Source organism: Canis lupus, chromosome 7 (genome assembly GCF_011100685.1).
Source record: "Canis lupus familiaris isolate Mischka breed German Shepherd chromosome 7, alternate assembly UU_Cfam_GSD_1.0, whole genome shotgun sequence".
Classification (NCBI taxonomy): domain Eukaryota; kingdom Metazoa; phylum Chordata; class Mammalia; order Carnivora; family Canidae; genus Canis; species Canis lupus.
Genome location: NC_049228.1, coordinates 75,556,973 through 75,581,082, shown reverse-complemented (window position 1 = coordinate 75,581,082; position 24,110 = coordinate 75,556,973). Strand labels below are relative to the sequence as shown.

At 38.3% G+C, this 24,110-nt stretch overlaps 2 protein-coding genes across 5 annotated transcripts in view; one reads left to right on the top strand and one right to left on the bottom strand.

The window, feature by feature from the left end:
* The window catches only part of RALBP1 (ralA binding protein 1), a 54,934-nt gene that overhangs the window by 15,728 nt on the left and 15,096 nt on the right, over window positions 1-24,110 (bottom strand). For all 4 annotated transcript variants that reach the window (XM_038543856.1, XM_038543857.1, XM_038543855.1 and 1 more), the window contains exons 2-4: window positions 7,787-8,085; window positions 5,439-5,897; window positions 1,668-2,017 (exon numbers count right to left, since the gene is read on the bottom strand). In XM_038543856.1, the coding sequence (XP_038399784.1) occupies window positions 1,668-2,017; window positions 5,439-5,897; window positions 7,787-8,030 (1,053 nt within the window). In that variant the 5' untranslated portion in view covers window positions 8,031-8,085. The remainder of the gene's footprint in view (window positions 1-1,667; window positions 2,018-5,438; window positions 5,898-7,786; window positions 8,086-24,110) is intronic.
* On the top strand, window positions 21,915-22,990 carry LOC102152592 (glyceraldehyde-3-phosphate dehydrogenase-like). Its single transcript, XM_038543859.1, has one exon. The coding sequence runs from the start codon at window positions 22,001-22,003 to the stop codon at window positions 22,988-22,990; it is 990 nt and encodes a 329-aa protein (XP_038399787.1). The 5' UTR covers window positions 21,915-22,000.

Here is a 24,110-nt window from a genome sequence, read left to right as displayed (position 1 = left end):
AAGTAACAATGTAATATTTACCAAATTCTGAAATCCTGACTAATCCGAATGATCAAGTTGAAATCTGAGAAACATTTTACTTCCAAAACACAATCAATGAACAATGCAAGTATAAGAAAATGCACTCTTACAACAGTGCATTATAACAATGGCTGACAATAATCTAGTATACTGGCCAAAAAGAGAGCTTAAAATAAAAATACAGGGCAGCCTGAGGCAGCCGGAGTGGCTGAGTGGTTTAGCGCCACCTTCAGCCCAGGGCCTGATTCTGGAGACCCAGGATCGAGTCCCACATCCAATTCCCTGCATGGAGCCTGCTTCTCCCTCTGCCTGTCTCTCTGCCTCTCTCTCTCTGTGTCAATCATGAATAAATAAAATCTTAAAAAAAAAAAAAAAAAAGCACAGGGCTGCCTGGGTGGCTTAGCAATTTAGCACCGCCTTCAGCCCAGGGCATGATCCTGGGGTCCCGGGATCGAGTCCCACATCCGGCTCCCTGCATAGAGCCTGCTTCTCTCTCTGCTTGTGTCTCTGCCTCTCTCTGTTTCTCATGAATAAATAAATAAAATCTTTAAAAAAATTTTTCTCATAAAAAAAATACAACTGTCACTTCATTTTTTTGTCTTTTGTGTCTAGCCTTAATAAAGTATTAATAATTCTGTCAAGGACTTTTGTTTTTTAAAGATTTTGTTTATTTATTGAGACACACACAGAGAGAGAGAGGCAAAGTCACAGGCAGAGGAAGAAGCAGGCTCCACACAGGGAGCCCGACGCGGGACTCGATCCCAGGTCTCCAGGATCACACCCCAGGCGCAGGCGGCGCTAAACCGCTGCGCTACCAGGGCTGCCCAATAATTCTAATTAAAGGAAAAGATACACTCTGTGCCAGCATCAAGTGAGCAGTAATAAACAAAGGCCAAGTATTTATACTGTAAATTTATATTATATTAACACATTACCCAATTCCCTGAAATGCCTCCTCAGATTAAATTTCTATAATTTCCTTCTCTAGGATCTTTATGAATGAAATGACCAGGTTAAATTTCTGACCAAACTAATGTTGTTGGGCTCCTTTGTGCCTGAGTCTGGTATGTGGATGTGATATAATTAAGCAATAATGCTATTTGAAGAAATAAATGAAATCTTTAAAATTCTATAGATGAACTTTATAATTGTGGGTACCACAGGCTGCTTCTCTCCTCATGACAGACAGATCACTGTCATCAGAAACTGGTTTAGAAACCCACACCAGGGATACCTGGGTGGCTCAGCGGTTTGGCGCCTACCTTCAGCCCAGGGCGTTATCCTGGAGACCCGGGATCGAGTCCCACATCAGGCTCCCTGCATGGAGCCTGTTTCTTTCTCTCTGCCTGTGTCTCTGCCTCTCTCTCTCTCTGTATCTCTCATTAAAAATAAATAAAATCTAAAAAAAAAAAAAAAAAAAAAGAGGAACCCACACCAAAGACTGCATACAATAGTCAAATTACACAGCTACATGCAGCCATATGACGACACTGTCCATATTCTGAAAGAAAAAGACCAATATTCAGGCTTATCTACTGCCTACTTTTGCTGGTTAACTGCTTTGTATGTGACTCAGCAACAGAAAATGGCTCCAACACTCCCCGCGGTCAGCATCAAAGGACATGTGTGCAGAGAAGGCCATATACCTGAACGGTTGGGCTGAGCACTATAGAAATGTTCTGTATATTCATTTTTGTTTCCAGTTCCTTCGAGATAACATGGTCCATGTGCACGATCAGCCAAGAAATCAGAAGATAGTTACATTCTGGCAGTTCTTTGAGCAAGCGCTGGAATTCCTGCACCTTCTCGCTCTCTGTGCTCCTCCCACAAGCCTCCTCAAAGCGGGGCATCAGCTCTTTGGTAAGCAGATTCTCCGGAAGGTCTCGCAAATATTGCTTCAACAAACTGGCTACAGTGTTAGGCTCATATTCTTCCAAATTTGGAGACTCCTCTCTGTCATAGGCTGCTTTCAGCTCATCCACCTTTGATTTAATTCCTAAAAACATTCAAATACCGAATAGAAAGAAGAGTATCAAGAAAACAAACACACAGCTTTTCTCACCATGGCACCTGCCCCTGGGGGGAGATCTAAAGGGTTAATCTGACAGTAACAAACCTCTAGTTATTAAGTATTTATCTGCTCAAAGGGCATAGAATTCCTCTGTAAAAAAAAAATAATAATAATAATATAAAAGACTACACCGTGAGGGTGAACTCAACCAAAAGCTAAATAATAATGGGAAAACTCAGTATTTAGAAAAGAAGTCAGAGCAATCTTGGAATATCTTAGGTTTCAAACACAATAATTTAAATCTACGTAGTTAAAAATTCAGGCAAAACTTCAACTACAATCCAAGTGTAAATCTTGTTCCACATGAGCAGCCAACTGCCTTTTTCTAATGAGTCACAAGACTGATAACACAACACACAACTCAGTATTTATAAGTGTGTCCAAAAAGTTGTGGGTAATTACTTTTTTATTGCAAACATTGTATCATAAATGCAAAAGGGGGGTTTGCTATCTAAACACACTCTGAAAAATCTTGTCCATTAAATAATCCCCATCTAATTTCTATTTTAACCTTAAACTATGATATGTTTTCTTAATCTGGAACACAGCAGGAACAACCAAAAAAAAAAAAAAAAAAAAAAAAGAAAGAAACTTAAGGTTCCTAAAATCAAATTGTTTTGCTTTTCTTATAGGACAGAAACAGTGACACACAAAACTGTTTTCCAAACATTCTATAAGTTTTTAAATCTAGTCCAATCTGCATTTAAGTGATAAGGATTCAGTGTTAGTGACTGCTCATTAAAGTACAAGGTAGCTTTCTGTTGTGTTTGATACTTAAAACTTTAGGCCAACATTTGAAACAAGCCACATTATTAAGACTGAGAGACTATAATGGTTGATGCAAATATTCAAGTGTCATCTAATCTCAATAGCATTTTATAATCAATAGTGCTTACATCCAGGCTTTGGTGTTCCTTATCTTATGTGAAACCCTTACAATGGCATTACAATAATTCTGTCAATCATCACTTACCCAGCACTGGCAAAATAAAATCAATAACACCAAATGTGAAAGTAAGAACATAAAGCTTATTTTGTATAATCTTTATTTTGAGGCAGGAAAAGTTAGAAAATAATTCCCATTTTCTTTTTAAGATTTTATTATTTATTTTAGAAAGAATGAGCAACCAGGCCGAGGGGGAGGAGGTGGCAGAAAGGAAGAGAAGCAGACTCTGCACTGAGCATGGAGCCTGATGTGGGGTTCCATCCTTAACCAAAGGATCAACCAAGGATCATCACCTGAACCAAAATCAAGAGTTAAAGACACTTAACCAACTGAGCCACACATGCGCCTAAATAATTCCCATTTTCTTATTTTTATGACAATGAGTAAAACACAGTGAGAACTTCAATTGAAATTCTTAACAAAGACTTTCTCTTTCTTTTATGTATCTAATTTTTCTCCCCAATAGTGTCAACCCAGAAACCTGCACAAATAAACAATTAAAATATGTGTTTGGTTTGTTGTTACTCTGAAATTATCCATTTTTTTTTAATTGGACACTTCAAATAAAATGTCTTAGGTAAAAAAAGAGCATACACAAAATGATATGTATTTAACAGTGGAACTTACATGTGAATAAGTAAAAGCCAAAAATTTCCAGCAGAAAACAGTATTATGGGCATTCAAAGAAAGAAAAGTCATAGAAAAGTCACAGCCATAAACTTAATCCACAGTGTGCTGAATACAGCACACTGTCAGAGCTTAAAAAATAATAAAAAATTGATCAAAGCAAGAGCTCAGCCTCCAGGAGTCAATGATCAGGGGAACAGCTCCGTTTGAATGCTCTGACACACAAATAGAGGAGTTCTGCAACTCTGACTCTCCAAAAGAATGCAAACATCAAAAATAGGTCAAAGACAAAGGAATCCTTTGAACAAAGCTACAGAAACTCTTCAGAGAAACTTTCACCTAAAACAAAGTTCCTTCGTGCCTATCAAACTCATGTGAGAGAAGCAGCTGTGTTAGTACTGTTTAAATCTTTAAAAACCAATTCATCATTAGTTTTAAAAGCCAAATTTGCAAATTCATTTAAATGTGTTTATTTTCGTGTTATTAAACGGTTATAAATTCAATACCTAATTTGTGGATTTTATTTTCTACAAAATGGTACTATGTTACCAAAACAGTTAAGAGTCTAAATGACGGCATGGTATCTATGGAACTATGTAAAAGGTTCCTCAATTATCAAAGATGCCTGTCCCTTCTCAAAAAATCAAAAATATCAAATCTGCCCTCTAAAAAATGTGTATGAACCAAATAAATGGAAAAGCTCAACATAATCTCTATATTCTAAATATGTATGATTTGACATATCATGAAAATGTGTTACCAACAAGTTTTATAAAATACATCTCCAGTATTAAGAAACTGAATTAAAGGAAAGTAATGGGGCAGCCCTGGTGGCGCAGCGGTTTGGCGCCGCCTGCAGCCTGGGGTGTGATCCTGGAGACCCGGGATCGAGTCCCACATCGGGCTCCCTGCATGGAGCCTGCTTCTCCCTCTGCCTGTGTCTCAGCCTCTCTCTCTCTCTCTCTGTGTCTATGAATAAATAAATAAAATCTTTAAAAAAAAAAAAAAAAAAAAAAAAAATAAAGGAAAGTAATGATTTGGAACACAGATGTTGCACAGGGCAAGACTTCCATACTACACAATAAAAAAGTCCTACTACTTTGCAAGAAATAAAATCTTTTTCCTTTTACATTTTGCTTGATTCTAGACACCCACATGAGATATTCTTGCCAAATATGAAATTTAAATTTTCACACAAAGGGAACATAAATAAATGGAAAATCAATTTCATTAATCTATGTAATAGCTGCACATGGCTGACAAAAGCATTCACATTTGGGCCTAAACATTTAACAAAGAACATTTCATGTCCCTCAGCTTAACTCAGGAAATACGATTATGCTAATAAAAGTGTCTCTGAAGCGTCCTTTACCCAGATATCTCCTCTCCTTCACAACACAGAGCTCTGCTCAGAGAGGAAAGAGGTGAGAAGAATACAGCACAGTCTGAGCACACCAGAGCGAAGGAACACTACTCCTATGCTTTGCTTATACTCAGCCGGGCGGCTGCAAACTATGAAAGACTCATGCATAAAGCCTCCTAATGGAAGGTAGTATCATCAGAAAAAAGCAAACTATCAAAACACACACAAACACATACACACACGCACGCACGCGTGCAGTGAGGGATTTTTGTTCAACTGCAAGGATCAAGGAAATGAATAAGGCTCAGGACCCATGCTACAATTTTCCTCACAAGCTAATCATTTTCCTTTCTTTAAAAAATGAAGGTGAATTTCTTAAAACCCCCAAGAGAAGCACATGTCCTCAATACCTGAAACTCTGTAGATGCCTTCACACTTCATGCCATACTTCTCCACGTAATCTACACACTCACGGAAAACCGCTGGCAGCCGAATGCCATCGTACAGCATGGTCCTCTCAGCTGCATCAGTCAAAGGGACTCCAAAGATGGGTTTGAGGTTCGGAACATCAATCTGAGGCACCTCTGGCTCCTGGATTGGCTTCTTCTTTTTCTTCTTCTCCTTCCACTGTTTAACAACATCAGCTGCTGTCAAGTCTTTTGACTTCTTCTCTTTATGTTTCTCTTCTTTGTGCTTTTCTTCTTTATGTTTTTCCTCTTTGGGTTTCTCTTTAATTTTAAAATCCTTCTCTTTCTTTTTAGAAAAGCTGGGCTTCTTGAAAACATGAATTCCCTTGGACCTCTTCATTTTGGAAGGACTTTCAGCTTCATCTCCAGAGCTGTCTTCCTGAAAGGCAGCATAGCCTTCAGCTGCCAAAGAAACACAGGAAACAGAAGTCATAGATCTGTTAAATGTCAAACCATGCCTAAACTCTCTAAAAACAGGACCAAAAAAACAGCGCTACCTGGCACTGGCTACCTTGCTTTTCATTTTCACTTCATGGTCAATCCCTCCTGGGTACTCCCAGTAAAGGAACAGGTTTCTTCTCAGGTAAAATGAGATGTGGCAGTGACATCTCCTGGCCACAAGAGGGGAAATGCAGAGTGCCAGTTACCATCACAACTGGTTTTAGGTGGAAGTTTGGCAAACCAAATACTATGAATACACAACAAAGGATCTACAGAGAGAGGGCTAAGTAAGAGTCCTATAATATAGAGCGTTCTTTCTGGAAACTGCAGCAGGGACTGAAGCTTCATTTGGGTGGAAGACAGAACCAGGAAATTTCCGAATCTCTGGATGGTGGCCAAATGCACCGGCCCACTTATGCATCATGAGCCTTGGTGTACACATACCGACACTTGTTTTATATCATATTAGAGCTATCCTAGCTTGCTTCTGTTATCTCAAAATATAATTCTCCTATTCTTTTCTTTAGCCAGCTACCTTGCAAGCTATTTCATAACAAAGATTAAAAATATTTCACAAATTACCTTCCATTTAAAATACCACAAACTCCACACTAACCAGAAGGGCAGAAACCTTAAGGGCATTATACCATGATCTAAAACAAATGCGGTTCTCAGACACTGCTGGTGTGAGTGTAAACCACTCTGGAAAATTGTTTTTGCAGGATCTATGAGACTAATGCTAAGATGAGTATGGCCTATAATACAGCAATTCCACATCCAGGCATATACACAACAGAAATATGTATAAACACCTACAATGACACTCACAGAAGCCCTATTCATAACAGTCAAAAATGAAAAACAACCCAAAAGACCAAGAATAGCAAAAAATTCTAGTATATTAATGAAATGAAACAAAATCCAGCAATAAAAATGAACACATTACTGCCACATAGAATAACATGGATGAATCTAATGAATACAACTTTGGGCAAAAGAAACTAGATGCAAAAGGAAATCTGGTATCAGTTAGATAAATTCAAAATCAGGGAGTTTCAAGCTATATTGAAAGCAGTTTACCTTTGGGAAGGGTGGAAGATTCCCTTTGAAGGGATAATGGAAAGGAATTTCTAAGCTGCTGATAATGCTCTATTCCCAGAGGCTTATAATTTAAGGACATACACCCTTTTTGTAATAACTCATTCAAGTTATATACAATTTGTGCATTCTTAGTGCTATGCTTCAAAAAACAAATTAACTTAAAAATACCATAAAACTCCAAATAAAGCAATACTTAAAATAACTCACCTGATCTGCTTTTAACATACTAAGGTGCTATGCTTAAAAAATTCATCTTTCCAAATTAAAAAATAAAAAATATATAAATAAAATAAATTAAATTTAATTTAAAAAAATTCATCTTTCCTACTGAATAGGAACTATAAATAGAATGCATTATAGCATTTGCTTAAGACAAACAAATAACTACTTTTTTTTTTTTACAGTTCCAATAAAGTATAGTACTGCAACTGGCTTACACAACCTAGCCAAGAAAGTAATATTCTATATAAGGGTGAAACTCCAGTATCTACTTTTTATGCATTATTTAAAATAATCAATATAAGAAACTTTCATCATAAAACTTTACCATTTCTGGAAATTTGGTATTTTTATTTGCAAGAGTAAGACCCTAAAATACAGCTCTACTAAACAAAAATTGAGATCCAGAAAAGAACAGACAATGTCAAACAAGAGTCTTTGAACATTGTCTCAGAAAATAGCAGGTGCATGTAATTTGAGTAAAAGTTTATCTGAAATATATCAAAAGCACATATAAAAATGGCACTTACTCCTTTTTTCTTTTTTCTTAAATTTTCCTTTTTTCTTCCCATGGTCTTTCTCATCATCAGATACTATGTCAGGAGGTTCATGGAGGCTGTCATGGGGAGGCGAGGGCTCGCCGGTGCGGTACAATCCAGGAAACTTAGTAGGGCTGATCTCCTCAGAGCTGGGGGTTCGGGTAAGACCACTGCCATGCTCCACCCTGCGGTGTTCACTGGGGCTGCTGGTGGGGGGCAGGAAGCACTCAGTCATTCTGCCTCCCTGATGAGACAGTGAAGAGGGTTTCTCTGTTACCTATCCATTACACCTGCACATAGGAAAAAAAGGTCATCAACACCAGTCAAAATACAAAAGCACCTCCCCACACACAAAACATAGTGAGTACTCTTGCATTTACAAATCAAAAATATTTTTCTTCATGACCCCTCTTTAAAAATATTCATTTTATCATCTCAAGTTATACTCATCACACATTTCAGTTTTCAGAGCTTTCAAAGAAAGCACTAGCATCTTTAAGTATTAGAAAAATAAACTAAATGAAAATCAGAGTTCTCAAAGTAGCACACAGAGCTCCTTTTACAAAGAAGTCCCCACAGTAAGAAGCTTCATTTTGTTTTTTGGGTTTTTTTTTTAAGATTTATTTATTTATTTATTTATTCATGAGAAACATACACAGAGAGATAGGCAGAGACAGGCAGAGGGAGAAGCAGGTTCCATGCAAGGAGCCCGACGTGGCTGCAGGCGGCGCTAAACCGCTGCGCCACTGGGGCTGTCCCAAGAAGTTTCATTTTGATTGCTCTAATCAACATAAAATCTTACTATTTTCCTTTATGAACAAATTACAAGTAATAAATTATATAAAGACAACTTATATAGCTACAGATGAATAGTTCAGAATCATAATTAAAATTTACAATAGTTGTGATATATTTGATGATTCATACAATGACAGATCCTTAATTATAGTTATATACTGTATTATATTAGGTAGTTTTTGTGTTGATAATAACTTTAATTTTATACTCCAATTATGTCAAAAGAAACAAGGGAGCCCTTATTTGTTCAATCTTAAAATACACACAAAGCACACTGACTAGAATGGACACTGCAAAGGCCAACCATAGTAAGAACTCAAGATCTGTTCACTTCTTTCTTTCTTAGAGGTTACACAATCTATATACAGTCAAAAGTTACTTGGATCAGTTCTTATTCCTCTTTAATATCCTTATAATACTCATTTGGAAAACTATTAGAATCACTCATTTTCTCTTTGCACTAACTTTTAAGGTTATCTTACAATTTAAAAACCCCACAAGCCCTAAATGACAAGATCAATAAATCTGACCATGAACAGTCAAAAAACAAGCAAACATTAAAAAAAAATAAATTGGCAATCTGCAATAACTAAGTTCTTTAAAGAGCAAAGAGTTCTTAGAAATCAGTAAAAATATGAACAAATCAGGATACCTACACAAAGCACATGATGCAACTTATAGAAAAATGACTAATATCCATATGAAAATAATGTTCAAGTACAATTCTAATTTTTAAAGCATAAACTTAAAAAGTTACCATTTTTCTAACATCAGACTGGCAAAGAACAAAAAAGTACATAATACCCAATGTTGGTAAAGATATAAGCAAAGAGGGACTCATGAGACTATGTACTGATAACATAAGTATAAATTAGCACAATCTTTTTTGAAAAGCAATTTGGCAATATCTATCAAAATATAAAACGTACTCTCTGATCCAGGCATTCCTTTTAGGAAATTATTCTTCAGATACACTTTCACAAGAATTCATGGATGTGCACATGAAAATATTCATTTCAGAACTCTAAGAGCAAAACTATAATAATCTAAATGGCTATCCATAAAAGATCAATTATGATTTACCCACATAATGGAATATAAATTAATACACACAATTTCTGAAAGCTTATAAGAAACAACTACTGTTAACTCTTGAAAGTGGTAAAATGGGAGGGAGAGAGATTTTTTTTTTATTCCTTCAACATAGTTTGAACCTTACCATATCCTTTTATTACTTTCATTACTACTGTTGTTTTTAAAAATGTACAGGGCATATTTTTTTAATTTCATAAAAATCATACAGCATTTAAAATCATGTTTTTAATACTATTTAATAATATAGAGAAAAGGCTTTATTTATAGCACAATATCAATATTTAAGTATATGAACATACATGCAAAAAATGGTAAGAACAGGGGCACCTAAGTGGGCTCACTCAGTTGGTTAAATGTCCGACTTTTAATTTCGGCTTAGGTCATGATCTCTCAGGCTTGTGAGATTGAGCCCTGCATCAGGCTCTGCACTGAGCATTCTAGCCTGCCTTGGGATTCTCTCTCCCTCTCCCCCTTCTCTCCCCTGCTCTCATATACACACATTCTCTCTCTCTCTCTCTCTAAAAAAAAAAAAAAAAACTTAAGTACAAGAGAATGTTAATAACAATTCTCTGAATCCTAATATCATAAGTGACCTATGTTTTCTTCCTACCTTCCTGCATTTCATAAATTTTCTACCCAGTATGTATTATTGCTCATATAATCAGGAAAACATAAAAAAAAAATCAGAAAGTTCCATTTAAGATCTATAAGGATCAAAAAAAAAAAAAAAGATCTGTAAGGATCAGTCTAATTCTATTTTTCTGTTTGGCTACTGTTTTTTAGAAGTACAGGCCATTTTCTCTTCAATCAAAGGCATCGTAAGTTTTAACAATTACGGGATTCGAGGGTTTACGCAAAGCTAGAGCCCAACAGCATAAGTTACGTATTACAGGTGAGGAAACTGAGCTCCAAAGAGGAAGCCAAAACACAGCTGCAGGAAGGAGCACAGCTGTAAACTACACAAATAAACCTGCTTATAAGCATCCCTTCCACACTGAGCCATTTTGTCTTAAGCTCCCCTGGCTTTGCACACGATGTCTTCACTCCTGGAAAGCCAGCCCCCCTTCTAGCACCTCTAGCACACCCATCCTTCACCATGACTCCTGAAAATGGGAATGAGGGATCTGTTTGAAGTGATGGAAGTAGCCTAGATTTAGACAGTGGTGACAGCTCACAAACTAGTTGATTTACTAAAAATCACCACATTATACACTTAAAGTGGGTAGATCTTATGGTATGTAAATTATACCTAAATAAAGCTGTTAAAAAAAAAAAAACAACAACAACAGGATCAATTACCAGCAACACTTTTTCCAGGAATCCTCCCTCACCACTCCTTTTCTGTGCTCTCCAAATCTCCAGAACACACCTCCAGCACTGCATGCACTATGCTGTGTTTTAATTGCCTGGGCACCCGTCTGTCCTGTCCAGCAAATTTGTGAGCTCCAGCATTTAACACAACACAGGGCATTATAGGAAGTACTCAAATTACTCAAATTAAGTTTACTTAATGAACTAATTAGTTTCTCCCATGTCCTCAACATATTGTATATTGATGATGAGACAAAGACTAGAAGACATGAACCTAACCCTTAGCCTCACATTTGAATTAAGGAAACAAAGCAATGGAGCCCAAATTTTGAGTTCCTGTGGCTTCAGTAACATTCACATACATTAACCTTAGTACATCCTGTGAGAAAAGAAGTACTTTGCCAGGTTCACAAAGGGGGAGCCCAAGGCTCAGAGGCCTGCAGTAACTTACCCTAAGTCACACAGCAAGCAGTAAAACTGGGATCTACCCTGAAGTATCATTTTTTCCACTGCACTGCCCTTCATGTATCACACCCAGAAGAGCACATTCACGCCAGGAGGAACAGCGCAGTTAAATTAAGACACAAGCAGAAACACAGGGCTTATCTGTGGGATGGCAGCAAGCCTGGTCTGATGGAACAGCTCTTGGGAAGGATAGGAAAGGCATGGAAAGACAGGTGGGTTCTGAACCGAATGCCAACTGAATGCCCAGCTGAGGACTTCGGCCTTGATGTGGGAGCCGAGTCATCACCAATCACAAAGCCAGGAAGTGCTAAAACGGGGACCTAGAGGAGTAAGGGTAGGAATATGTACCAATGCCACATGGATCTGGGTGCTCCTCCCGTCTTCCTGCAGCATTTTGTAACGTTCTCTCTGTTCACACACTAGCATTACTCAGTTTCCATCCTAGACTGACAAAGAGGACAGGTTTGTTCAGAAAGCGTTCAAGAGATAATCTTACAAAAACTACTCTAGATGATTATGTGTTGACTTGCTTCCACTACAGTTGGGAATGAGTAGAAGGAAGGGCAGATCTAAGAGCATACATGAAGGGTGAAGGCCTGAATGCAGGATGATTTAAAAGCAACAGGTCTCCATTAGGACACACTGTTCTGAGCACTGGGGAGCCACAGCAAACCTAAGCTTCAACAAATAAAAATGGGCAGACGCAGCCTCAAGGATCCATGGTAAATTTGAGTAGAAATAGCTAAAGGTAAGGAAAAAAAACACAAAAATTAAAAATTTCTACTTCTAACGGAAAAGAAGAATGGGTGTAAATTTGTAAACATTTGAAGAAAGAATACTTACCCTACTCCTCTTGGTGAAGTACAACTAAAAATCCTGGATATTAGATTTAAAAAAAAAAAAAAAGGACAACCGACTGATAGAGAAGAAGGTTAGTAGGTTAGGGACCTCAGGATTCTAAGAACAGAGTTGGAAGTTCCCTGAGTTTTCTTTTTGCCTCTACATCCCAGACTTGGAATTCAGTCCAAAACCCAGAAACACTGATGGGCACAGATGAAACAACAAATGCCTGCTCTCTCTAGCCAAAGGACTAGGAAAGGAGCTGCCCTACAAGAGGAAACCTTTTAGATAATAATGGTCTACCCCAGGCAAACACCAGGAAAAATCTGTAGCCCTCCCCTGAACCACACCAGTAAGAGGGAAATTAGATTTGCACCCTCATGGGGTGCCCCAAGTAGGGAGCTGGGCCTTTCACACCGGCCAATCTTGCAAGGGTATCAATGGAGATTCTTCCAGTGAAGAATCTGGACTTCTACCCCCAAACTGTAAGTAACTAAGCATCCTGCTCCATTCCTGCTAGGTAGTCTCAGAGGCCTAACAGAGAGTTAGGATTTTCACCACCACCCAGTGGTAATGAGGCCACCCCACTTCAGTGTCAATAGAGCCCACATGGGAAGCCAGAAGCAAAAGAGGAAAAAAGGAAACCTCCAAAGAAAAGATTAATTACACAGAAGACAAATCGTAATATAGAATTAAAACCAATAATTACATTACGGGCAATCGAATATACATTCCAATAAAAAGGCAGAGAAATCAGGGTGCACAAAGAAGCAAGATTCAGTGATCTGCTGTTTACAAGAGATGCACTTTAAAAATAATTACTACACAGAAAGGTTAAAAGCAAATGAATGGAAAAGATATACCATACAAACATATAAATAACATCAGAAAGGTGGAGTGACTATAATATCAGACAAAATAGACTGCAAGACAAGTACTGCAGAAATAAAGGACATCCCCACAATCATAAATGATGTAATTCTACACATGTACACGTCTAATAACAGCTTCAAATACATGAAGCAAAACTGACAAAATTAAAGAGAGAAATAGACAAATCCCCAATTATCATTATCACAGAACTCTCTCAGTAAATGATGAAACAAGCAATCTAGACAATATCTCAGCTGGGGGGATCCCAGGGTGGCTTAGCGGTTTAGCGCCGCCTTCAGCCCAGGGCCTGATCCTGGAGACCCGGGATCAAGTCCCACATCAGGCTCCCTGCATGGAGCCTGCTTCTCTCTCTGCCTGTGTCTCTGCCTCTGTGTGTGTGTGTCTCTCATGAGTAAATAAATAAAATCTTTTTTAAAATTAATTAATTAATTAAACTAAAACTGTAAAGAGAAAAATGGGCATGAGATGGCAAAACCTTAGCAGCACAGTGGTTAAACAAATCGAAAATACTAATCCACAAACATTAAAATATTAAGTATGTATGTTGCATATAAAATACAGTACAGATGCAGGAGTTGCACTATACTAAAGGTAAAAAATGTTACTTCTGCAGTATCTGACAAAAAAGTACTAAATTAACTTTTATGACAGTTATAATTGAGGTAAAGCAAAAAAAAAAAAAGTTTCATAAAACTACATTCAAACTTAACTAACAGTAGCTTAAAACCATTCACTTTTTCTCCAAAGAACTAGGATACACATTATTCTTAAAATAGTTTTTCTGCTCAGGAACTAGAATTAATCAGCACATGTAGTAATAATCACTCACCCATGCAAAAGGACAAAGTAATCTAAATAGGGAAGAAAGAAAGATCACAGCGTTAAAGTCTCCCGAAATGAGCTTCTGAGAATTACTCTAGTGGTTTATTAAACTTGATAATGTCAACAGAGGAAAAGACCTATTCCAGAAAACCAATAACCTGCTTAACTAGTTTACAAGTCAAACAAATTCAGGGACGCCTGGGTGGCTCAGCAGTTGAGCGTCTGCCTTCGGCCAAGGGCGTAATCCTGGAGACCCGAGATCGAGTCCCACATTGGGCTCCTTGTATGGAGCCTGCTTTTCCCTCTGCCTGTGTCTCTCTTCCTCTCTCTCTCTCTTCCTCTCTCTCTCTCTCTCTCTGTCTCTCATGAATAAATAAATAAAATCTTTAAAAAAAAAGTCAAATTCTGTATTTTATAATCGTTCTTTATTGATAAATACCAGGCTAAAATTCAGTAGAAGCAGCTTTCTGTTGTTTCTATAGTTAATACACTACATACTGAAACTCTACCCAGTATTAACCTATTATTTGGGAATGCCGAATTTTGTAAACAGTATCTGCACACATAATACATTTTGTTCTTCAAATGACATAGAAAGAAGTTTTCTCAGAATTAAAGGACAAGAGTGCTCAGATCACAAGTGACCACTAAGCACCCCACACAATAAAAGAAGAGACCCACACTGAAGCACATTATGAAGTTTCAGAGCACAATGGGATAGAAAGATGATACTAAAATAGATTCCAACCAGGAAGAGCACTTACAAAGGATCAGTGCCAATTTGCCAACAGGAACACTGGAAATTTAAAGACAGTAAAGAAATAGTTTCAAAACTCTAAAAGGAAACTAGCTCCAACAACCATTCAAGCATAATGGTAGAAATAAAGACATTTTCAGACACACTGTCAAGGAAGGTACTTCCCATACATTTTCTCAAGAATGCCAACAACTTGAGCATAACCTTGGAAAGCAGCAATGGAAGCACCAGGAAAACAAGCCTGTGACCAACTAGTGACACAGTCCACAGTGACATAAGAGGAAGAGCTCCTGGGGACAATGGGGTTTACAGACCTCTGACCACATGGAAAAGAACAGTAAGATCTGGTAAAGAGCTGCTTTGGGCTTTTGGAATAAATCTGTCATAAGAACAGAATAGAAAAGCAAATAAAAATAAGAAATAACCATTAACTGCTAGGAAAAGAAAAAAGTAGACGAGAAAATGAAATTGTAGTCTACTGCCTAGCTCCGCATTACACAATATTTGTCCAGTCATCATAATGAAAACAATGAACACTGATTCAATCAAACATTGTGAAAGGGATGATTATATCAGAAGGCTAAAGGGAATTCAGGAAAAGGGCATGAAACCTAAATAGTCATCTACCATAATACCCAGTTAATATGCCACACCTAAAACTAGTATCTGGAAAAAATAGCAGTTTAAGTATATTATTTAGAAACAAAGAAATAAATGCCAAAAGAATTAGCTGAGAGGAAAAAAGTAAGACTGGGGGGTGGGGATGGGGGGGTGCAAGAATGAGACTGGGAATAGAACTTACAATGGAAAATTGTAAGTCTTTCAGTACTGCTTTTGGGAGGGTCCCCAAGGTCACCCACATAACTCAGCATATATCATACTCTCGGATGATATCTATTTCGTGAAAGGATACAAAGCAAAAACAGCAAAGGAAAAGGCAAGCAGAGAAAAATCCAGAGGACACCAGGCTCAAGCTTCCAATCCTCCTGCAGGGCGTTCACAGCAACAAACTGAACTCTTCTAGCAACAGTAACACGTGAAGTGTCTGCCAGGCAGCTCCTCAGACTGAGCCAGGGTCTCCATGGAGCCTAACATCAACCAGAATTCCAGACTCCCAGAAAGAAAGCAGGTCATCAGCAGATACCGCACTGCTTTTATCAACAGTTGAGACACAGTGAGCCACTATTCTCATTTAGGAAAAGTTTTATGTACCATAGGGAACTTAACAGTCAAGTTCTTGGCTGCCAGCCAAGGATCCACCTTGCAGGCAGGTCTTCCTGTGGACAATAGCCTCAGTCTGCTATAGTAACTCTGCACAGGTATTATTTGGTATCTTAAACTATCTTATGAATTATTCTGAAACAATTTTAAAACAAAAAAAGTCAGGGACGCCTAGGTGGCTCAGTAGTTGAGTGTCTGCCTTTGGCTCAGGATGTGATCCTGGAGACCCGGGATCGAGTCCCGTGTCAGGCTCCCTGCATGGAGACTGCTTCTCCCTCTGCCTGTGTCTCTGCCTCCTCTCTCTGTGTCTCTCATGAATAAATAAATAAAATCTTTAAAAATAAATAAAACAAAAAAATATATAACTTACAAAAAAAGAATACTGCCAATCTTATTTTAAAATCAAATAAAAGGAGCAGCCCAGGTGGCTCAGCAGTTTAGCACTGCCTTCAACCCAGGGCGTGATCCCTGAGTCCCGGGATCGAGTCCTGCATCAGGCTCCCAGCATGGAGCCTGCTTCTCCCTCTGCCTGTGTCTCTGCCTCTCTCTGTGTGTCTCTCATGAATAAATAAGATCTTAAAAAAAATAAAAATAAAAAATGAAATGAAATGAAATAAAATTAATAAAATAAAATAAAATAAAATAAAACAAAACAAAATTAAATTAAATTAAATTAAAATAAAAGGAGTGCCTGAGTGGCTCAGTTACTTAAGTGTCCAACTCCTAATTTCGGCTCAGGTCATGATCTCAGGGCCCTGAGATTGAGCCCCACGTCAGGCTCCTCACTCAGTGGGGAGTCTGAGATTCTCTCCTGCCCTTCCCCCAACTCATACACACACTCTCTCAAATAAATAAATCTTTAATAAATTAAAAAGAAATAAGTAAAAGAAAAAGGGATTTCCCTTAAAATAGGAATATTACCATAAAATTGTTTAAGCTTATAATAGGATAGCTATAATCCTTCAGATGAAGCAGATAAAGTTTAGAGAGGTTCATATCAACAGTGAATGATATTATCAACAACCCATGATAGTATGTTTGAAGTTTACGATCTGTGTCCAGTAAATGCAAACTAGCATTCACATTTACAGGCTTGACAATAATTTATCATGCACATCCCCACAGACCAACTGCCATCCAACTCAGATTGTTATATAATCAGTTCTTTCAAATTTACTAATATTTGTTTATAGCTGTACTTTAATAGAAATTTTACTCTTTACAAGAGTTATTGTTTCTTTTCTGTACTTTTCTTGTATATTACCACCAGGCTTAATCTTTAGTTTCTCTTCTATCCCCAGATGCTTATCTAAACAAATATACATTTAGAGTCCCCCATGTCACTCACAGAAATTCACTAAATGACATGGTGATTTCATGTTTCTCACTCAGCTTCTCAACATTCTCAGTGTCACTGATTAGAGCAATATACCTAAGACAAGACATATGTGTAAAATAAAATTTTATTTATTTTTTTTAAAGATTTTGTTTATTTATTCATGAGACAGAGAGAGAAGCAGAGACATAGGCAGAGAGACAAGTAGGCTCCTCATGGGGAGCCCAATACAGGACTTGATCCCAGGACCCCGGGATCATGTCCTGTGCAAAAGGGAGACACTCAACCGCTGAACCACCAGGTGCCCCAAAATAAAATTTTAAAATATAAAATTCTGAAGTTCATTGTAATGAAAATTAATGCATGAATGCCTTTTCAATGCCAATGTCCACCATATAACTAATGACAAGAAAACAAAAAACTAATGTTAGTTCAAGAAATTGATTTAACTCAATCTGTAAAATCAACCTCCAGATGAGACCAAAATTTGAAGAGCATAAGAAACAGATTCATAAATACAGAGAACAAAACTAATGATTGCCAAAGGGGAGGGGGGCGGGCAGTTGAGCAAAATGGGTAAAGAGGAGTAGGAGGTACAGGCTTCCAGTTGCGGAGCGAATAAATCACCGGCAAGAAAGGTACAGCAGCACAGGGAATATAGTAGATGGTATTGTAATACCATTGTGTGGTAACAGATGGTAGCCACACTTGTGGTGAGCATCATATAACATATAGACTTGTGGAATCACTATACTATACACCCGAAACTAATGTAACCTTGTGTATCAACTGGATTTCAATATCAAAAATAATAATAAAATAAAGAGCAAAGCTTTAAAGTGAAAGTGAAAGTTCAGACTCTGAGGATTAGAAGGTCAGGTGTTGTTGAGGCACCTGGGTGGCACAGTTAAGTGTCCAGCTCTTGGTTTTAGCTCAGGTCATGACCTCAGAGTTCTGAGACCCAGCCCCATGTTCAACTCCCCACTCAGGGAGGAGGGTGCTCCCTCTCCCCTCTTTCCTTTTGCTCCTCCCCCCACTCATGTGCAAGCACGCACACATGCACACACACACTCTCTCAAACAAATAGATAAATCTTTAAAAAAAAAAATGTCATTTGTTAGAAAATGAGCATCCAAAACACACAGGAAATAATTCCACCTTCCGCCTACAAAGTGAAAGACTGGGAAGGACACAATTCAGTCTTACATACAGCTGTCCAAATCAAAGAATATATACATTTATTAAGTATCAGGGGAAAATGCACACTGGACATTTAAACAAAACCTTTAAAGAAAAACCTTTAAACAAAACCTTTAAACAAAAGCCTTTAAACAAAACCAAAAGTGCTATCACTAGCTGTCACTCTAATACAAAGAAAAAAAAAAGTTTTCTCATTTAAAAAATTATAATAAATATCATTCAGTAAGGGGCAGCCTGGGTGGCTCAGCGGTTTAGCGCTACCTTCAGTCCAGGGCATGATCCCAGATGGAGCCTGCTTCTCCCTCTACCTGTGTCTCTGCCTCTCTCTCTCTCTCTCTCTCTCTCTCTCTCTCCGTGTCAATATAAATAAATAAATAAATCTTTAAAAAATATATCCTTCAGTAATTAATAAACCATTTTTAAAGGAATGGTATATTCCTTGGGGGACAGAGGGAGATGGGTTCCTGTCACATTTCATAATCACATAATCTATTCTCAAGTAAATCTTAAATGAGAAACTAACTGGAGAATGGAACAATCAAAAAACCTTAACAATAACTTTTAAACAGTACACCATGGGACACCTGGGGACGCTCAGCAGTTGAGCGTCTGCCTTCGGCTCAGGGCGTGATTCTGGGGTCTGAGGATCAAGTCCCACATTAAGCCTCTGCAGGGAGCCTGCTTCTCCCTCTGCCTATGTCTCTGCTTCTCTCTGTCTCTCATGAATAAATAAATAAAATCTTTAAAAAAATAAAATAAAATAAAATGCACACCACTGGGGGCACCTGGGAGGCTCAGTCAGTCAGAAGAGCATGCAACTCTTGATCTCGGGGTTTTGAATTCAAGCCGCAGGTTGGTATAGAGATTAGTAAACAAAACAAAAACTTAAAATGCACACCACTAGTTACAACAGAAACTGGGCAGAAGTATCTAGTCTATGGCTCCCAAGCAGTGCACTGAGACACCCAGAGCATCATAAGCCAAGTCATATACAGCCATGGGGTATCTTCAATTTGAGACAAAGAGAGTACCCAACATCTGTCAGATGCTGTACAAACTACTAGCTAAAAGAAGTTCAATTTCAACATTAGGTTGAGCTACATTCCTTTCAATGAAGTGGGATTGTGAAGTGGGATTTGGGGGAGTAATAGCCATAATTTTCTTTTAAAGTACTGAGAGAAAATCAACATGAGACAAGAAATAAGAGTGGCTACGTCCAATCTGATTACAAAGTATTTATATATACAGTATCCAGCAGGCAAACCATTAGTTATTTACGAGTGAAATAAAAATATTATTCTCTTTCAATTTATGTGTATTTTTTCAAATGTCTACTGAATGTCATGACGTAAGTACACATGAAGTTATGCGACCCTACCAATAAAACATATGGAACTATTAGGTATTTCCATTAGGCTGACACCAGGTCTAAGAGCAGGATATGTACAAGATGAAGCTGAAATACCATGTCATAAAAGAAAGTAAAAAGTTATGCAAGATGCTTGGAATCAAGTCAAAAGGACTCCAAAGCTAACTAGAAGATGCTCCCACTGGCCAAAAATTAATAAAATAATTGCAATTAACTAAAAAGTATCAAGTATATTTAAATCTATGAGTTCAAAAAAATAAATAAATAAATAAATCTATGAGTTCATAATGGCAGTGAAAAATTAAACTCATTGGTCACTTTGGAGGATGCTAGACTACCATCTCATTATTTAGGATAGCTGGTAAATAAAGGGGGGGAAAACATTTATTCTAAATTTCCTATACAAAATGTTGATGCAACAAGTTTCTTTGATCTTTCACTTAATAAATGAAGAAATGGACTATTGCCACTTAATCAGCAATTTAAAAATAAATACTGGCAATGATGACCAATGGTTCATAAGATCTCACACAAAAAAGAAAGAAACCAAGCCTTAATGTGTTTTCTGATGGACACACACAGCAGTCTTGCAAAAATAAGCAAACAAAACCTTAATCTGATTAAGACTCAATTATCTATAGGGTATAAAATTTAGTTTCCTTAGTTAATATTCGCAAAAAAAAAAGGGGGGGGAGGAGGAAGAGTGGGAGAGTGAACATAAAAATTAAGAGACTTAAGACCAAGAATGAGAAGACAAGCCACAGACTAGAAGAAAATATTCATAAGACTATTAATGTAATAAACAACTGTTATGTACAAATAGTTATGTAAAAGAACTCTTGAAACTCAACAAGAAAACCAATTTAAAAACAGGCAAAAGATGACAACAGACACCAAAGAAGACGTACAAATGACAAACATGAAAATTCTCCATATATGTCACGAGAAAAAGTGATGAACCTAGACAAAACAAAGCTAGATTTTTTTAAATTATTTTTCTTTAAAAAATGTTTTTGTAACTGCGTATGGTGATGGATGTTAATTAGACTTCTTGTGATCATTACACTATATTCTTGAAATAAATGTAACATTATATGCCAGTTATACCTCCCTAAAAAAGATGTTTATGGCAGCTAACTCAGAGAATTATATTTATTCATAATTGCCAAAACTTAACAGAAACTAGGATGCCCTCTGGTAAAGTGAAAGGATAAACTATGCTATACCCAGACTACAGAATATTATTCAGTGCTAAAAATAAATGAGCAGAATCCTAAATAGAGAAGAATTGTAAGTGCCTATTACAAAGTGAAAGCCAATCTAAGAAGGCCACATACTATACTGATTCCTATTATATGACATTCTGGAAAAGGCAAAACTACAGAAACTCCTAAAAGATCGATGGTTGCTGTGGCTGAGGGAGGTGGCAGGGAACAACAGGCAGAGCACATGGGGTATGTGAAAACACTGTGTGATACCATAATGATGGGTACATGTCATGTCGTTATGTATTTGTCCAAACCCACCAAGAATGATCTTTGATGTAAACTATGGACTGGGTGATTATGATGTGTCAATACAGGGTCATCAGGTGTAACATGTACGACTCTAGTGGGGGGGGGGGGGCGGTGCTGATCATGGGGGAGGCTATGCATGCTTGGGGGTGGAGGGTATATGGGAATTTCCATATCTTGCACTCAATTTTGCATCTAAAACTGTTTTTAAAAATAGTCTTTTAATTTAAAAAAATTACCTGAGGAAGCTAAATATAATGTCATAATATACTCATTTTCTTAAAATGCTAAACTTAAGTTGAAAACTTAGATGGCATCTGCTGCTTTTCAATTGTGTTACCATAGAAATGGGATAATAAAATGAGCTTCAATGAGCCTTTTCTCCAGTTTTATATCCATACTTTTGTTTCCTAGAATTTTCCTAGGCAGAAAGTCAACGTTCTTGATTCACTACTTCAACTTTGGAACAAACTACTTAATATCACCAACATCTAAAATTACAGGTATAGGGGCTCTCTGCTCTTCCCCGTTCGACAGACAGTTGCATCTTCTGATGCGGTGCCAGCCGCGTCCCTGAGACACAATGGTGAAGGTCGGAGTGAACGGATTTGGCTGTATTGGGCGCCTGGTCACCAGAGCTGCTTTTAATTCTGGCAAAGTGGATATTGTCGCCATCAATGACCCCTTCATTGATCTCAACTACATGGTGTACATGTTCCAGTATGATTCTACCCACGGCACAGTCAAGGCTGAGAACGGGAAACTTATCATCAATGGGAAGTCCATCTCCATCTTCCAGGAGCGAGATCCCGCCAACATCAAATGGGGTGATGCTGGTGCTCAGTATGTTGTGGAGTCCACTGGGGTCTTCACCACCATGGAGATGGCTGGAGCTCACTTGAAGGGCAGGGCCAAGAGGGTCATCATCTCTGCTCCTTCTGCTGATGCCCCCATGTTTGTGATGGGCACGAACCACGAGAAGTATGAGAACTCCCCCAAGATTGTCAGCAATGCCTCCTGCACCACCAACTGCTTGGCTCCTGTAGCCAAAGTCATCCATGACCACTTCGGCATCATGGAAGGCCTCATGACCACTGTCCATGCCATCACTGCCACCCAGAAGACCGTGGACAGCCCCTCTGGGAAGCTGTGGCATGACGGCCGAGGGGCTGCCCAGAACATCAGCCCTGCTTCCACTGGTGCCGCCGGGGCTGTGGGCAAGGTCATCCCTGAGTTGAACGGGAAGTTCACTGGCATGGCCTTCCGTGTCCCCACCCCCAACGTGTCAGTTGTGGATCTGACCTGCTGCCTGGCGAAACCTGCCAAATATGACAACATCAAGAAGGTGGTGAAGCAGGCATCAGAGGGCCCCCTCAAGGGTATCGTGGGCTACACTGAGGACCACGTTGTCTCCTGCGACTTCAACAGTGACACCCACTCTTCCACCTTCGACGCCGGGGCTGGCATTGCCCTCAATGACCTTTTTGTCAAGCTCATTTCCTGGTATGACAATGAATTCAGCTACAGCAACCGGGTGGTGGACCTCATGGTCCACATGGCCTCCAAGGAGTAAGAGCTTCCTGGACCACCAGCCCCAGCAAGAACAAGAGGAAGAGAGAGGCCCTCAGCTGTTGGGGAGTCCCTGCCCCAACTTAATCCCCCAACACACTGAGAATCTCCTGACCTCCAATTTACATCCTAGACCCCGAGAAAGGGGAGGGGCTTGGGGAGCCCTACCTTGTCATGTACCATCAATAAAGTATACTGTACCCAGCAAAAAGAATGAATGAATGAATGAATGAATGAATGAATTAATTAATTAATTAATTAATTAATTTACAGGTATAGGGACACCCGAGAGGCTCAGCAGTTGAGCATCTGCTTTTGGCTCAGGGCATGATCCTGGTCCTGGGATTGAGTCCCACATCCAGCTCCTTGCAAGGAGCCTGCTTCTCCCTCTGCCTGTGTCTCTACCTCTCTCTGTTGTCTCTCATGAATAAATAAAATCTTTAAAAAAATAAAAAATAAAATTACAGCTATAATTTATGAATCTTCCTTACAAAGTCTTTCTTCCCTCATCTTCCCTGGCTCTCTTTCTTTTCTTTAGTAGCTCCGTATCCAACTGCATTTATCTAAAGGCACCCACCGCTGGCAGGTTGGTGAAGATTCTTATCTATAAAAAGGTTAAGAGGAAAACCCTGGTCACACAAAACTAGCTTCTACAACTGACAATCATACCTCATTTTTGAGGCAACAGTATGCAGTTTTATTCTCAACCTGTCACAATATCTGCTTCTCAATTTTCAGTGTTTTTAAATTAATCTAACATTCAATTCATAATGAACTGTGATGCTTCATCATACCATGATATTAACTCTGAAAACAATTATAAATGAGTTTTACTAGTATTTTTAACATTTTTATGTAAAAGCTTCATTTTTAAATCTTTGTACAACTTTTCAACGTAACCAGTTTTAAGAACTTTCCTCAAATATAAATAGGCCTAGTAGAACCTGGCATACAACAAGTACTCAACAAATACATATTCCCTCATTTCATGTATTACAACTGTTTAAAATTTTTTTTTTTTTTTTTTTTTTTTTTTATGATAGTCACAGAGAGAGAGAGAGAGAGGCAGAGACATAGGCAGAGGGAGAAGCAGGCTCCAAGCACCGGAAGCCCGACGTGGGATT